Genomic DNA, 17,424 nt, shown 5'->3' with positions numbered 1-17,424 from the left:
GATTACCAAAGATGACCAGAAATGGTGTATACCTTTGCTTCGTGTTTCACCACTACTTCAACAACATCATTGTGAGCATTCTCAGAAGCCACGTGCAGAGGAGTCAAGAATCTTAAAGACAAAAAAGCCAGCCACACAATAAGTATGTTTTCTGTACCAAAGAAAATAAAAGGAAGCATCTACTGGTCAAGGCGCACTTACTCTTTCGTCTTTTCGTTGGTGTTTGCTCCCTTTCTTAGCAGCAGTTCGCATATTTGCTTTCTTTTAGGATATGGAGACGCAGCAGCACAATGCTAAATAATTCAAATTGCAGCATTAATCAAGGACCACACAGACCATTTACCTTACGAATACTCGTGCTTCCAATCACGGATAATAAACACAATATAACTTCTTTATTTTATCCAAATTTGCTCTTGAAATATTTTTTTTTTATAAAAAGATTTATTTATTTATGTATGTGAGTACACTGTAGCTGTCTTCAGACACACCGGAAGAGGGCATCAGATCCCATTACAGATGGTTGTGAGCCACCATGTGGTTGCTGGGAATTGAACTCAGGACCTCTGGAAGAGCAGTCGGTGCTCTTAACCGCTGAGCCATCCCTCCAGCCCTTGAAATATTTTCTATTGGCGAGAATTTGTAATAACTACAAATTCTGGCATGGCAGGAAAATCCTACAGATGAAATAATACGCTATTAAATATTCTGGGTAAACTTTGTCCTGTATTTTTGAAAAAGCCACTGATAGGATGAAAAATGTTCCATGTAACATGTTAAGATTCAAATGCTGGCATTTTTCTAGTGCTTGAGAGAGAATCCACAGCTTCAGAGAGGGCAGACAAGTGCTCTACCACTGGACTGGTTATCTTGAGTCCTGGGTTTGTGCTGTTACATGAAGACAGGGTCCCCATCCGTTCTGTTCTGGATTCTGCTGGTCTCACAGCACTGATGGGATAGCTGTGAAGTTGAGCTCTTCCTTATCTAGTTACCTCAGCAGAACAAGGAGCTTCAGTTATCTGTTTTGCACAACGTGTATGGTTTGTGACTGTAGCATTTCTGAGTATCAAGGAGGGAAAGAGACAGGAGGTAGGGATTTACCCTTTATAAACTTATTATCTATGGTTATGGCACCAGTCTTTATAATCTTAAGATCTAGGAAAATACTCGAGTATGACAGGTATTCTGTCTGATTGATAATTGATTAAATCAGTGTGCATATTTGTTAGAATCAGAATCTGAAGATTGTGGGTTAAAAAATTAAAGCAAGGGGGCTGGAGAGATGGCTCAGCGGTTAAGAGCACTGACTGCTCTTCCAGAGGTCCTGAGTTCAATTCCCAGCAACCACATGGTGGCTCACAACCATCTGTAATGGGATAGGATACCCTCTTCTGGTGTGTCTGAAGACAGTTACAGTGTACTTATATATAATAAAAACTAAAAAAAAAATTAAAACAAAGTTGTTCTATACATCTAAGTATATAATGATCATGAAATCTGTTCTTCTGTTATTAGCTGTGAGTTGTTAGTTTCTCACGATTGTGCTCCTGATTCATTTTGATATTGCTGCAGTCACCAAAGCCTTCCTTTACCATCAAAACCCAAGCCTAAGTGACACACAATAGTTCTTTTGACACACTAAGAATACTAACCCTAGGATATTTATTCTGAGTACAAAAACCAGAGAACATTTATTCCAAGAAGTTTTTATTACACCCATCACAAATTAGATGCCTAGAGAAGGTCCTGCAGTCTCTAGAAACCTACACAACAATTGAGTCTTAGCATGTTTTAAGGTTAAAGACATGATGCTTTACAGCAGGATACTAGAGGAAACGACACACAGCACAACATTCTTTTAACTGTACTGTTTTGCTTTCATTACCTGAGGCCAACTACGATCTGACATTACACAGAAATGTTCCAGAAATAAACATGATTCTGAGAAGTGTGATGAAATCCTGTACACTGGGATGCAACCCCATCTCTGTCCCAGTATAAACGCAGGCTGTGTATCGTGCCCACTCCTTAGTAACTTTACAGCTGTTTGTTATCATTGGATTGACTGAAATGTCTGTGTTCAAGAAATGCTTGTCCTACCCAGTGGCTCTAAAGTACAGGGGTAGTTCTGCTGGCAATTATGGTATGCCAAGAAGCTTCAATCGCTTGTTTTAACTTAAAAGTTTCAACTTAGTAAGAACAGAAAAGATACTGTATGTGGAGGTTTACTGAGAGATACTGGTATGATTTTAATCTTACTGTGCATAAAATATAAACTACTGTAGGTATTGATGTAGAAATATAAACTACTGTAGGTATGGATGTAGGAAGAAATGATGCATGTAGGGTTTAGCACTCTCTGTGATTCTAGGCAGTGACTGGGGTGTTCCAAGATACCCTCCTCAGATAATGGGGTACACACGTATTAGGTTTTCACACTAGAAAGTTCTCCATGTTAGTCTTTTTGAGCGTCCTCCTACCATTTTAATACTCCTACAGTTTTACAACCTACGTTACTTGTTTCCTTCTACCTAAGGAACATTCTTTAATTTATGCAACAGTTTTACTCTTCCCTTTTAGAATAGTCTGTGCCTCCCCTGTATTTCACCATTGATTTCTGGTAGCTCTAACACTTCGCTATTCACAACTGCTTTATTACACTTTCACAGAGGATACTTCCTTCACCCCATACCCTGCTGTGATCTGAGAGAGTCTTGCTAGTGTGGTTCAGGCTGGCTTCAAACTTGTGGTCCTTCTATCTTATCTCAGCCTCCTAGACCCTGGGATTACAGGCGCACACTATCATCCCCAGGTTGTTAATGGAAGTAACTCTTAGATGCTTTATTTAACTTGTGGGAAACCACAAATGACCAATTACTTTACATCAATAATAAAATTGTGTATACAGCATGCAAGGACATGGATAATTTTCTTCTCTAGATGGGTTCTTAAACTACCAATGTTTTGGGGGCGGTGTGGTCATCTATTTTTCTACACTATTTAAATTCTTTTTCTTTATATATAGATGGTTAACTGACGTTAGTTCAGTGTGGTCACAAATGTCTAGTTCAACGTTTGACAGGCTAAGGCATGACTATCACATTTACAAGACTAAGCTGGGCTAATATAGCAAGAAACCAGATTCACAAATCCAAAACAACAGCAAAAACATCAACCAGCAAACCAACAAACGAAGGAGTGTTTTAAAAACAGTGCCGACACTAAAATTAGACATTATGGGTTATTGTATTTTAAAAACTTAAGTCTGAAACGTTACCAGTGCTGTTTCATGTGTTTGAGGATGTTTGAAATTCACCATTTCCAGAGAAAGATGTTTTTTGATTCTTGTAACATCAGCTTCTCGTGCAGCTTGCAGCAATGAATGGCCTTTAAACTCATCTAGACAAAGAAGCATTTGCATCTACGTGAGACTTACATTGGTAAGAAGGCTTGCCTTGTGCAATACTAATTTTTGTAAATGTTTTTAAATAATCTCCAAATAGCCAGACTAAGTCTCAAAATCAGTATCATTACTAATAACAATAATTAGTGACAGGCACAATGGCATTCCAGTTCCCCTCAATCCATTCTCAGATAGTCTCATAAGCGTGGGCTATGGCAGATCCAGTCTGTTGATCTTTTCTAACCGGATTAGACACCAACACTGTTACCATCTACTCCTGGAGTATTCTGAGACTTCACCCAGGGCGACACAGCCCCATGAGTGTACAACGGCAGAAGACAGTCTTGCTTATACCTATCAGATAACTGCAGATCAAACACACTGACTCTCAAGTTCCCCACAGGATGAACAAAACTAAAGAATGTATTTCCTCAAAGTTTCTCTTTCACTTATCTGACTTGTGAAGTCACTAATTATCATTTACTGCTCTAGAATAATTTAAATTTAGATCATGCTGCTCATTGATATGTAATACTACATCTGAATAAGTGCTTAAGAATTTGGCTAAAGTAGTAAACGATATTATGTTAAAACCTACAGACTGTACTTATAAGACCATAAACAACTCTCTGACAGCAACTAGAAAGTTCCAAACATATGAGTATAAAATCCAAGGCTATAATCTACAGTTCTTAAATTGAAAAGCAAAAACAAAACCCAACCAAACAAAAAAAACAGCACAAATATATTTACACAGTATCTAAATTATTAACTATACTAAAAGAAACAGAGACCCATCTACAAAGAACAAAAAAAAAAAAAAAAAAAAAAAAAAAAAGAAAAAAAAGGCTGAGTCATGTATCTTAGCTGAGTATCAAACTTTTTCAAGACAGGCTCTCACTACGCAGGCCTGGCTGCCCTTGAACTTGAGCTTCACTTGCATCTGCTCCTAAGAGCTGCACCAAGGGCGTGCAGCACTGCACGCATCTTGAGCACCACTTTCATACTCACACGATAATCTTTCCTTCAGCTGTGCTGTGGGGGCCAGGTCTATAGCACTCTTATTGTGACAGTTCAGCAGGGTTGGATCTGCCCCATAACTTAGGAGAAGAGAACACACTTCAACCCTGTTCTTAGAAGCTGCCTCATGAAGAGGAGTAAATTGCCACAAATCCATTGCATTTACACAGGCACCATGCTGGGGAAGAGAAGACGCATAGTCATTGTTTGATGCTTAATAAATTTAAACTTATCAACACTGTGTAGTTCAACAACACAACAGACTGAAAAAGGTCTTCTGCAAAAACCTCCCTTCCTCTTGGGAGGTGTAATTTAAAAAGAGAAGTTCAACTCTTAATGAGAGTAACAGTGAATTCTGACAAATATATATCCATTCTATTACACAGAGCATTTCCTGTGTTTCTTTCATTGGGGGTTTTTGCCCTGCTCTTCTGCATTACAGGGGAGTGTTCACATTCAGCGTCCCTGAGCCTCACTGTGTCGCTGTCTGGAGTGCTGAGGAGCTTTCCATCCCACTGTAACTTACTCAGTCTGTTACAACTGGACTGTTTCTAGGAGAGGGAATGACAAGCATAAGGCAGCAGAGAGAAAGAAGAGCCTGAGATAAGATTTCTTAATGTACTTTACACTTCCAGTAGTACAAAATTAAGACGGGTTTTAATAGTTAACATCATATATTGTATTTGGGCAACTTAAAAGTTCTAGTTTGGTGGGTTTTTGTTTTTTGTTTTTTTTGAAGGAGAGGGTAAATTTAAAAATATGTATTTTAATTATGTGTCCCTGCACGTGTCTGTGTGTGGGTATGTGGAGTTCTAAGGCTGTTGGTGGCGTGCCCATGTGGGTGCTGGATCCAAACTGTTCTTCTCTAAGATAGTGTACATTCTTAATCCCAACCATCTCTCTAGCCCCCAAACTCCAGAATTTTTAAAACCCGAAGTAGACATCACATCTTTTGCAGTATTTTTGTGAACTTAGGTCTTTTTTGCTGATTAGATACTGGCTATATTAGATATTGGTTATATTAGATATACTGGCTATACTAGATATAGTAATAATATTTGCTTCAACTGAAACTTGCTCACATTTATTCTTATAATCTTGTTAATCTGTCAATTTTTTAGATACCCCTTCTAATTTTTTTATGTTCAGAACTTTACTGCAAATAACTCACAAATAAAAACATTACTGAGTGAGATTAGTCAGACCCAAAGCCAGTCTCAGTGACCTACGCAGTTAGAATATATTTTCACCATCGATTATATTTTTATGTACATAACTGCCCCTTCCACACACAAAGAAAAATGAACAACGGAATTAAAACCAGAAAAACAATTACCTTTATGTCCTCTAATTCTGTGTCAAGACATTAAAGTCTGGATCACAATAAAGTTACAGACAGAACATTCTGGAGTCTATTAGACTTTCTTACATTCCCTCCCAAGCAAGGAAAAAAAAAGTCAACACTTGGTAGAATTGCTTAATTATGAACCTCACAGAATTTCCACCTCCTTGGATCAGACTACTTGCTTCCTTGCACTTAAGAGCTTACAAAGATCAAAGGTGAGAAAAATGCCCTGTCATTCTTCAAAACTATTTATTTACTTATGAATGATACTTTGATACAGGGTCTTACTATGTATACCTGGCTGGCCTGGGACTAACTACACAGACCAGGTGGGCCTCGAACTCACATTTGCCTCTGCCTCCAGAGTACTGGTTTAAAGGCTTGTGCCAACCTCGTTACTCTTCAAAAATTTTTTTTACAAGTACATTTATTGTAAAATGCACACACACACACACACACACACACACACACACACACACACGTGCTATGGTACACATGTACAAGTCAGAACACAAACTGGAGTAGTTTTCCCCAACTATGTGGAGACTAGAAGTTGAACTGAGGTCATCAGGGGTGGCAGCAAGGGGCTTGACGCACTGAGAGATCTTGCTAGCTCTCCTTGCTATCTCTGTGTTTGCTGGTGTCATACTTGAATTAACTGAGGGATGTGATCTGTTACCCTCTGTTCCTAGATACAGCGAGTGTTTTGGTGATGGAATGCAGTCACTGCATGAATGTTTTCTAGTCAGTTACTCTTAGGTAAGGGATGTCAACCTGGTGATGGCCCAGGACCTCTTCGTATTTTCAATCTTACTCCAGGAAGTCCTTGCTCCCTCACCTCAGATAAAGCCCCCCGCTTTGGTTTTTTAAGATGGAGGTTCTCTGTGTAGCCTTAGCTGTGCTGAAACTGACTCTGAATACCAGGCTTGGCTCGAGCTCAAAGATCCACCTGCCTCTGCCTCCCAGTGTTGGGGTTAAAGGCATGCACCATCACGCCCAGCTTAGACAACACCTTTGGTCTGACTTCTTCAGCGCTACTACTTTATATTTAGCATTGTACAGTACTAAGAAATCTGAAGGAAATCAAATGCTAGCTTATCAATAATGTGCATCATGACTATAATTATCCCACTTTCTACCAAGTACCCAGACAAAGAATAAGCTATGCACACTATACATTTCAAATTATTTTATGTAATTTTAGGAAGTAATAAGGTACAAAAGAACTAACCTTGACCAGAAGTTCAGTTACTTCATAATGACCGTAGGAGCAGGCGTTGTGTAATGGTACCAGATCACTATGGTGACAATGAGGAAAGAAAGCCTCTTATTACAGAGTCCCTAAGTCTAGGGCAATCTACAAATTATAATTCCTGATTTTCTCCCCACTACTACTGGTTACTTATTTAGTCTTATATAATGTTACCAAGCTCTGTACTTCTGAAACAACCTCTAAACCAATTTATTCTCTAAGCTCTAGCCAAACATTAGAAAAATAAATCTTTATAGGTATTTTGTTTTAATACTATTGTCTCAGTGTGCATCCCTGGCTAGTTTAAAACTCACTATGTAGATCAGGCTGGTCTTGAACTCACAGACATCCACCTACTTCTATCTCCCTAGTGCTGGGATTAAAGGTATGCCTGGTTCTAAGTTAACATGACACACACCAAGTATCTGAGCTTCTCTCTGGTTTTACAATTCCTTGTGTATAGGAACATGTACTATTTCCAGCTGTAGACTTCCTTCTCTTTGTTGGCCTGGCTCACATTTACATGTCCTCTAGATCTATTCTGAATACTAGTTAGGTCCTCTTTGAAACATCTTTTGAAACTCTGTAAGGTAAATGCTATAGTCCTTAGTAAACTGAAATCAAATTCTTTGGAATTGTAACAGAACTCCTACAGAGCTGAACCTTAAAATTCTGGCTTCCACCTGTAAGCTTTTCCTGCCCTCTCTTCTCCTTGGGGAGCAGCATTATTAGCTGGTACAACCAGGCCAGAGCAGCCTCTAGTAATGCACACAGCTCTTTCCTTGCCTGAATACCAATTTCAGTGCCATTCATTAAACACTTCTGCTTGAATTTCCACACATTCTCATAAAACCAAGAGTTCTAAAAATCAGCACAATGTCTTCTGCCAAACCACTTCCCCTCCTGTACGATCTAACTCACTTAGTTTCAGATACAGAGGTTTTCTCTTTATTCCTCTCTTGCTTCACTTCCAGATTTCACTACTACTCCTCTTCGAGTGCAGTACCCACCCATGCATTCCTTTTCATTCCCCGTTACAGATCTTAGCTGAACAAAACCTTGCAGCACTCAGTCTTAGATACTGCTCTCCTTGCTTAGTCTTCTCTTTCCCCAACTAACCCAACGTGTATTATCCCAGAATGCACTCCTCCTTAAGCTCCTTTGAGGATTAAACAAAAATCACTCCTAATCTCAGATCATAAAATGTTTATAACTGCAGAACAATGCTGAATTTCTTATGTTAATACACCAAACCTAAAACTTGTGGGCTTTTTGTTTGTTTTGTATGTGTTTCTCCAATCCCCCCCCCCCCCCCCCCCAGCCGGGGACCGAACCCAGGGCCTTGCACTTGCTAGGCAAGCACTCTACCACTGAGCTAAATCGCCAACCTTCTCCAATTCTTTTATCTGTCCATGTGAATCATCTGCTTTATCCAATTTAGCTTGGTCTGTGTGTGTGTGACTGGTAACTGAATTTAGGCCTTTGTGCACACTATGTAAGTGTCCGACCACTGAGCTACAATCCCTTCCATTCAAAAGAGGCAGGGAGGGAGGAAGGGAGGGAGGGAAGAAGGGATATGAATGTCTTACTAAGTTGTCCAGGCTGGCCTCAACTTGAGATCTCCCTCCTTCATCATCCCAGGACCTGGGATTTTAAGCCTGTGTCTTCAAAGTCAGCTTGGTTACTATACCTTAATTGTGCTATTTATATCTTCCTATAGAATGATGTTCCGGAAACTCTGCTTTGATTATTTTTGAGTCTAGGTTTCATATAGCCCAAAACTACTATGTAGTTGAAAATGACCTTGAACTCCTAAGCCCTCCAACTATAACTTTCCAAATTATAGGATTATAGGCATGTAGTATTACACCCTGCCCTGAACTTTCTTGAAATGAACACTGCCTTAAATTCAAGCATACATCCTTCTAAAGGATTTTTCTATAACTTCACCTATCAATCTCTACATATCACTCAAGTATATGAGGCACCCTTCACAAGCTATTCATTGTATTGTATTGTATTGTATTGTATTGTATTGTATTGTATTGTATTGTATGAGTGGTATGCCTATTGCTTTATAATTCCTTATGGCCCTCAGAACAACCTGCATGTTACAAAAGCTCAATATTAAACATGAATTTGAATAGCAACAGCAAAATGCTTTCTAAGGACAGTGCACTGCCAGGACCCTAGCAAGGCCGTCAGCTCACAGCTTACCCTTTATCCTTAGCATGGACATCTGCTCCATGTTGCAGTAACAGTTGGACAATTTTTACTCTGTTGTATCCTGCTGCCAAATGCAATGGAGTTGACTGAAACAGTAACCAAATAAACTAATGAAATTCACATAATGGCCATATAAAATGTATGGAAAGGTAAAAACCCAAACACAAAACAAGAAAATCTAACCATGACTTCATTATTAATAAACAATCAATTTGGCTTTATAAGATTAGCCTATATAGAAAGCATAACATAAAGACACCAGAGCTCTTTAAATGTTTCAACTTCTCCATTCCCATTACCAGATGATATAAAGTCAATCAAAGCCAATACCTTTCTGCCATCACTTGCATGGCAGTTGACATTCAGTGGTGTAAGCAGAGCCATCATTTTCTCCTCATTGCCACTCCTAGAAACACATTTAAAACATCTATCAGTAGTAGTTTATACTATGTATTATGACCATCGAAACAAAGTCTTCTCTTTAAAGTATGCTTGCGGCCTTTTTTGGATGAGGTCTGCTACATTCTGTAGCAGACTGTCCTGGAACTCTCTGTGTAACCCAAGTTATCCTGAACTCATAGTAGGCTTACTGAGTCTGCCTCTTCTGTGTGGAGATTACAAGTCTGTGCCACTACAAATGAAATCTGTTTTCTTTTTATTGAGGGGGGTGCAGAGACAGACTGACTAGAAGTATCAGATGCTCCTGGGAACTGAAGTTAAGAACAGTCTTTTTTTTTTTTTTTCCTTTTTTTTTCCAGAGCTGGGGACCGAACCCAGGGCCTTGCGCTTCCTAGGTAAGCGCTCTACCACTGAGCTAAATCCCCAGCCCCCAAGAACAGTCTTAAGCCTACTGATGTGGATCCTAGGAACTGAACTTGTGTCCTTTGCAAGTATTTCTAATGCACCACCATGTCTGGGAAGAATCTGTTTTTTACAGATTTATTTTTTATTTTATGTATATGAGTACTCTTGTCTAGGTGCACACATGTGCATGCATGCCTGGAACCAAAGGTTATAGGAACCACTGGAACTTATAGATGGTTGTGAGCTGCCATGAGCGCTGGGAACCAACCTGGGTCCTCTGCATTAAGGGTTCCATCCTCTCACTGTCAAGCCCCCCCCACCCCCCCCAGAGCTGGGGACTGAACCCAGGGCCTTGTGCTCGCCAGACAAGCGCTCTACCACTGAGCTAAATCCGCAACCCCCACTGTCAAGTTTTCATGGCACATATATGCAACATTAGCACATACCTGGCACTTTCCAAGAGTTCATCTTTCTTATAGTCACCTGTGAATTGGGGGAAGAAAGGATGATCAGAAATTTTCAAAAAAAATTCAGTGAGAGTCTTATGACCACAGCAACTATAAAACAATATACACAGATAAAGCAAGGTCCAAAAGGAAGGATTAACAAAGCTGATGTAGAGTTAGGCTACAGTAAACTTCCCTTTTCCCCTAAAATAACTTTATTAGGCTAATAAGAGGGGAGGAGAGCAATCCATCACTTCATTCAAAACCCAAATGACAAAGTGCATCTCAACAGTATAAGAGGAGAAAACCTGCCTACACACGAGCTCTGGGTTCAATTCCTAGTATCAATTCAAACCCAACCAACCAAATAAAACCCCCACTCCACACCATGATCTTACATAGCAACATTAAGAAACTGATGAAAGCTTCCTCAGCATCACTAATTGAACATCATCACTAATATCTTTAGGAATCTAGATTTAGACTAGGATTTTAGCTTAAAATTACCTTATAATAAATATTTAAAAATATTAATTATAGGGGTTGGGGATTTAGCTCAGTGGTAGAGCGCTTGCCTAGCAAGCGCAAGGCCCTGGGTTCGGTCCCCAGCTCCGAAAAAAAGAAAAAAAATATTAATTATATAATACTTTATGGGGATAGTTTTTATATTTACAAATGAATACAAACAGAACTATAAAAATCAATAAATATAAAGATTTGCTAAAAGAATATTCAAGCTGAAGACCACTGAATTTATATAGATTACTCAAGGCAAAGAATAGCAGAATGGTAAAGAGGAAAACAAATATAGGATTGACAATTACAGTGACAACACACTCTAAAGACATCTTCAGGGACTAGCCTAAATTTCCTTAGCAATGCCATAAGTATCACAAAGTGTAAAAGGCCCACAGTACAGACCCTCAGGCCTTTGCCTTTTAGATCAGACATAATTCTAACAGTATCCAACAGGTAAGCATCTAATAAATATGGCTGGAAGGATGGCTCAGTGGTTAAGACTCAGGTTTGCTTTTGAGCACCCATATATGGCATCCACAACCGTCTGTTTACACCATAGTTCCAGGGCTTTTTGATGCCCATTCTGATTTCTTCAGGCACTGCACACACATGTGGACATACATATTCACTCTATATCTTTCACACACAAAAAGAATCCATAAATAATATGGCAGTTGCTTAAATGGATAGCATATTGGGTAAAGGCAAAACTATGAGACAGGTTCAGTTCAAACCAAGCCTGCTAGTTAACCAGATCTGTACTTACATCAACAGATTCCAAGGAAATGATTTATAGCTGTAATAATCATACCCACAGCACCGAAATGTGTCCCAAATATCAATTTAAAATGACTAGAAGAAAATTAGTCCGTTTGAAAGGATTCCATTAAAAAAAAAATCATTATGCTAAAAATAAAATAGTTTATAAAGAGGTACATATTATCTGAAAAACTTGGAATATTTTAAAAATATCCTGAGTACCTGAAGCAACACATGATTATCACACTCTACTCACCAATACGATGGCAAATTTTTTTTTTTTTTTTTTTTGGTTCTTTTTTTTCGGAGCTGGGGACCGAACCCAGGGCCTTGCACTTCCTAGGTAAGCGCTCTACCACTGAGCTAAATCCCCAGCCCCACGATGGCAAATTTAAAAAAAAAAAAATTGAAAGAAATAAAAGCTTTATCTCTTTTGGGGGTGCAGGGTAAAGAATTATTTATATATTTTATGTATATGAGGTACAGTATAGCTGTCTTCAGACACACCAGAAGAGGGTATCCTATCCCATTACAGATGGTTGTGAGCCACCATGTGGTTGCTGGGAATTGAACTCAGGACCTCTGGAAGAGCAGTCAGTGCTCTTAACCACGGAGCCATTTCTCCAGCACCAAGTTTTATCGTTTTTAGCAAAATTCAAATTCAACTGTTGAGAGACAGCAAAATAGTAAGTGAACTGACAACTGTTTAAAATTCTACCTGAGGTCATTAACTGCAAGAGGCAGTCTGTCTACCTAGCCCTTCTAGGTAATTTCACTCTTCCTGAAATAACCAAAGAACACACACAGACTTACCGGTCAGAACAGCTTTGGCGGATGGGTCTGCTAAATCCAATGCTGTCCTTCCATCTGTATTTCGGATGGTTGGCTCAGCTCCATGCTGTAAAAGCACTACAAAAAAATAGAAGCACTACCTTTTACAATGGCACTCATGGCACTCTGAGTTAATAAATCAGTTTCTTAACAGCTCTGCCACAGGAACCAGTAAGATGTCTCAGTGGGTAAATGCATTTGCTGTGCAAACCTCAATCCATGTAAAGGTAAGAGAATCAAGCCCATAGGGTTGCTCTTTGAGCTCCATAAATGTGTCTTAGCATACATGTCTTCCATATCATGCAGGCACATACAATCACCACCACCACCACCACCACCACCACCACCACCACCACCATCTTAAAAGTCTCAGTACAGAATTCTCAAACCCTTTCTATCTTAATATGGTAAACATTTAAATTTAAGAAAATAAAAAAATGTGGCTCAGCGGTGGTAGTACCTTTAATCCCAGCACTCAGGAGGCAGAGGCAGGCAAATCACTGAGTTTTAGGCCAACCTGGTCTACAGAGCTAGTTCCCAAACAGCCAAGGATACACAGAGAAACCTTGACTTGAAAAATAGAGCTAAATAAGTAAAGCAATCAATTATGTAATGCACTAACAGCCTGGTGAATCTCCCCTGTTCAATGGAGGGTTGTTCTCGACTGCTGCTATCGCTGGTGACAGGTGATGAAGGATGAGAAGTATGCAAGGGAAAAGGGAAGACTGGTTCAAAAGCTTTTCTAACTTCTAGGAGCCCTGTCTACCCTAGACTCTTCTATCATGAAATGCCTACTGCTGTCCACACACCAGGCAGATTGGTAGAGGAATTGGATTTAAAACCTATGTGAAGACAAGCATGCATTCTGTGCACACACAGAAGAAAGAAAGAAAACGGTTGATGATTGTGGTGGTACCCACCTTTCTTTTTTTTGGTTCTTTTTTTCGGAGCTGGGGACCGAACCCAGGGTCTTGCGCTTCCTAGGCAAGAGCTCTACCACTGAGCTAAATCCCCAACCCCGGTACCCACCTTTCATACCAGCACGGGGGAGGCAGAGTCAGCTCTGTGTGTGAGCCAGCAGCCAGCCTGGCTTACACAGTGCGTGCCAGGCCATCCAGGATACACAGAGAAACCTAAGCTGTTTTTTTGTTTTGTTTGCTTGTTTTTTTCAAAAAGGAAATGGGATAGCTATGCTATTCTTCCAACTGATCCCTCCCTCAAGGCTACTAGTTACCTTTCTACTTGTTAACAAAACGGACTAAATTAACCAACAGCATGAGGAGCTCAGAGCTGGCCACTACTGGAACCACACACGTTGAGGTACACTAGTTAGCTACAGTCATCAAGTAGCTAAGACCATATCATAACCAAGCTTAGTGTAAAATATTCTTTACCAGCACAACTTTTCTTCAGAAACATCTGAATAGGGGTTGGGGATTTAGCTCAGTGGTAGAGCACTTGCCTAGCAAGCGCAAGGCCCTGGGTTCGGTTCCCAGCTCCGGGGGGAAAAAAAAACAAAAAAACCCCAGAAACATCGGAACAGAGGGATATATGACTGTCAGCTGAGGCTTTTTAAAAAAAGGCTAATTACATTGAACTTTGAGTTCAAATACCAAATTTTTCTTTTTTTTCAGGGTACGGTCTCACTATATAGCCTTGGCTGGCCTCAATCTCAGAGATCTGCTTGCCTTTGCCTTCTGAGTGTTGGCATCAAAGGTACTAACACTTGAAAGGAGCCTCATGTTAGCATATTCTGCTGTTACCTGTATATAAAAATATGCCAAGACTTCTATCTATCAATAAGGAGCTGGTGGAAAACAGGCAACTCTATCAGGAATTCCTCCATTCCTGTCTGCACATGGGAACAAACATTTTTTGTGCAGTGGTGACTGAACCCTCGGTCCCTCATGTGCTGGGCAGCAGTCCACCGCTGACCTGTTACCTACCCTACCCCCATTGTCATCCCCGCTCTTTGATAAGGGTAATTTCTATTTCATGCTGCCTTTATTTGCTACTTTATGCATCTTATCTCTCAAGAGAACACAGGCATCTAGACAATGATTTCCACCCCCATTTCAGAATTTTTAGATTTTAAAAACAGATACCCAATAAAATGGTTAGACTGAGGGCTAGAGAAAAGTTTAGAATAAATCATAAACAGGTTTAAGTGAATTTCTAGAAAATTCTGAAAAAGAAATAAAGGCTTACCAATGCAAACATCAATTTTTCCTTTAATTGCAGCTTCATGGAGAGGAGTATAATTCCAATTATCCCGGGCATTTGGGTCTGCACCATGTTGCAAAAGAAGATTGACTACTTCAGCATGACCAAAAGAGCATGCGTTATGAAGAGGAATAAGACCTCCGTCATCACGGGCTTGCACATTTGCACCATTCTGAAGCAGATACTCAACTACATCCTTCCGACCAAAACCTAAAAGAAAACAAATTTACCAAGAAAAATGACAAGCCATGCTAAAATGCTTTAGAACGGGAAACAACAAGTTTAACAATTTAAGAACTGTTGAAAAGGTGACCTGAAGTATATACAACTAATCTTAATGTTTCAGCCAAAGGTCTCTCTCCCTCTAAGTAGGGGCCACACCTGTCTTACGTTCTTAGTTGCTGCTGCTACTAACATCAGAGAAACTTCCAAAGGAGGCCAAAACCTCAAACCCCAAATGACTCCAAACCATATGATATTCTAATTGTAAATACCAAGTTATGCATATTTAATGTGCACACATTTTCAGACACTTCATGTATGTAACAAGCATGCAAATGAATATTTAATAAAACAGTGACAGACTTAAGTCTTGTAGAGCCCCTTTCTCTGCTCCAGCAAGAAAACACGATTAACAAAAACCTCTTTCTAGGTAGGGGTCCTTCTTTAGATAGGTACTAGAATGCTCAAACTGCCCCCCAACCAAATGAAGCAAAAAGGTCTGGTAACAATTATTCTGTATTTCTTATCATCCTCATACTATTAATACTCAATACCTTTAAAAAGTATTTGTGAAATGAAAGGATTTGGAACATATGTTAAAGTGTGTGTGTGTGTGTCAAGACAGGGAGAAAAACCTCAACTACCCTTCCTCTAAAATTTCTCCATAATATTCTCAGGATTATCAAGTCTGAATGTAGTCCTTTTAAGCTGGATGTAGATAATAAAACGAATTGTATAGTCTTTTCAGGCTGATAGGAAACAGTACCGAGGAGGTTAGCTGTTTATTGGGGTGCCAGGAGTGTGTGTGGAAGAAGAAGGTAGAGTTTTCCAGTATTTTTTGGTGGGGAAAATGAATACCACGTGTGTCTTCTTGAGCATGCCCACCCTCCCTCATACACACTTGAGCATGAGCACACAATCAAACACACATGTGCACCCCACTATGCATGCATGTATGCAAGAACACACACACGCCGTACATGGAGTTCAGGACACTGAATGTCCTGCTCTGCCACTCCTCTTTATATCCCTGCCTGCCTGTTTTCTCTTTTTTATTGATTTTTTTATTTACATTTCAAATGTTATCCCCTTTCCCGGTTTGCCGTCCATAAACTCCCTATCCCATCCTCCCTCCCCCTTCTTCTATGAGAGTATTCCCCCATCCATTCATTCACTCCTTCCTACCTCCCCACCCTGACATTCCCTTACATTGGGGGGGGGGGGTCGAGGCTTGGCAGGACCAAGGGCTTCTCCTCCCGTTGGTGCCCAACAAGGCCATCCTCTGTCACATATGCAGCTGGAGCCATGGGTCTATCCTGTGTAGACTTTGGGTAGTGGTTTAGGCCTTGGGAGCTCTGGTTGGTTGGTATTGTTCTTATGGGGTTGCAAGCTCCTTCAATCCTTTCTTTAACTTCTCCAATGGGGACCCCATTCTCAGTTCAATGGTTGGCTGCGGGTATCTGCCTCTGTATTTGTCATGCTCTGCCAGAGCCTCTCAGGAGACAACTATATCAGGCTCCTGTCTGCATGTACTTCTTGGCATCAGCAATATTGTCTGGGTTTGGTGGCTATATGTATATGGACTGGATCCCCAGGTGGGGCAGGCTCTGAATGGCCATTCCTTCAGTCTCTGCTCCAAACTTTGTCTCCATATCTCCTATGAATATTTTTGTTCCTCCTTCTAAGAAGGACTGAAGCATGTTGGTCGTCCTTCTTGAGCTTCACGTGGTCTGTGGATTGTATGTTGGGAAAACTGAGCTTTTGGGCTAATATCCACTTATCAGTGAGTGCACACAATGTATGTCTTTTCTGATTGGCCTGTTCTCTTTTTAACCTTGCATACTGGGATTAAAACTTTGGTTCTCTCATGTTTGCCCAGCAGGGGCTTCTACCACTGAGCCATCTTATCTCCCTAGTCTCCCCTTTGGGTTTTCATAGCCCAGTTTACCCTTGACTTTGCTATGTAACCAAATATGACCTTAAGCTTCTGATCCTCTTATTCCTTCCAAATGCACCACCATGCTCTGTTTGTTTGTGGAAATCAAACCTAGAGCTTTCTAAATGTTAGGTAAACACTCTTACCAACTAAGCTACAATCTCAGTCTTTCCTTTGTAGCTAGATTCTCCCTCTCAACAAGGACACAACTTGAAAACACACTGTTGTGCATGAAGAAACCAAGAGTAGCTGTTTTTAGAGACAAAAGAGCAAATCCTTCATGACAGTCAGGATACATACATACTACCTAATACTACCTAAGCAATCAGAGGGCAGTTTGAAAAAGAACACAAGTTAGTGTTTAGATTCTGTCCTACAAACGTGTGTTTTTCAGACAGCAGATGTCAGTGAAATATTATCTGTGAGTCTAGTAACTTT

At 40.1% G+C, this 17,424-nt stretch overlaps 1 protein-coding gene across 4 annotated transcripts in view; it reads right to left on the bottom strand.

Annotated features, from left to right (window-relative positions):
- The window catches only part of Tnks2 (tankyrase 2), a 53,198-nt gene that overhangs the window by 30,337 nt on the left and 5,437 nt on the right, over positions 1-17,424 (bottom strand). For 2 of the 4 annotated variants that reach the window (XM_039080634.2, NM_001107607.2), the window contains exons 2-11: positions 14,814-15,038; positions 12,588-12,683; positions 10,497-10,533; positions 9,577-9,652; positions 9,238-9,332; positions 7,000-7,066; positions 4,415-4,601; positions 3,278-3,399; positions 202-293; positions 33-111 (exon numbers count right to left, since the gene is read on the bottom strand). In XM_039080634.2, coding sequence (XP_038936562.1) covers positions 33-111; positions 202-293; positions 3,278-3,399; positions 4,415-4,601; positions 7,000-7,066; positions 9,238-9,332; positions 9,577-9,652; positions 10,497-10,533; positions 12,588-12,683; positions 14,814-15,038 — 1,076 coding nt within the window. The remainder of the gene's footprint in view (positions 1-32; positions 112-201; positions 294-3,277; positions 3,400-4,414; positions 4,602-6,999; positions 7,067-9,237; positions 9,333-9,576; positions 9,653-10,496; positions 10,534-12,587; positions 12,684-14,813; positions 15,039-17,424) is intronic. The other 2 variants (XM_039080633.2, XM_063265190.1) reach the window with 1 other exon arrangement.

The sequence above is a fragment of the Rattus norvegicus genome, chromosome 1, assembly GCF_036323735.1.
Source record: "Rattus norvegicus strain BN/NHsdMcwi chromosome 1, GRCr8, whole genome shotgun sequence".
Lineage (NCBI taxonomy): Eukaryota > Metazoa > Chordata > Mammalia > Rodentia > Muridae > Rattus > Rattus norvegicus.
This window is presented reverse-complemented; position numbering and strand designations above follow the sequence as displayed.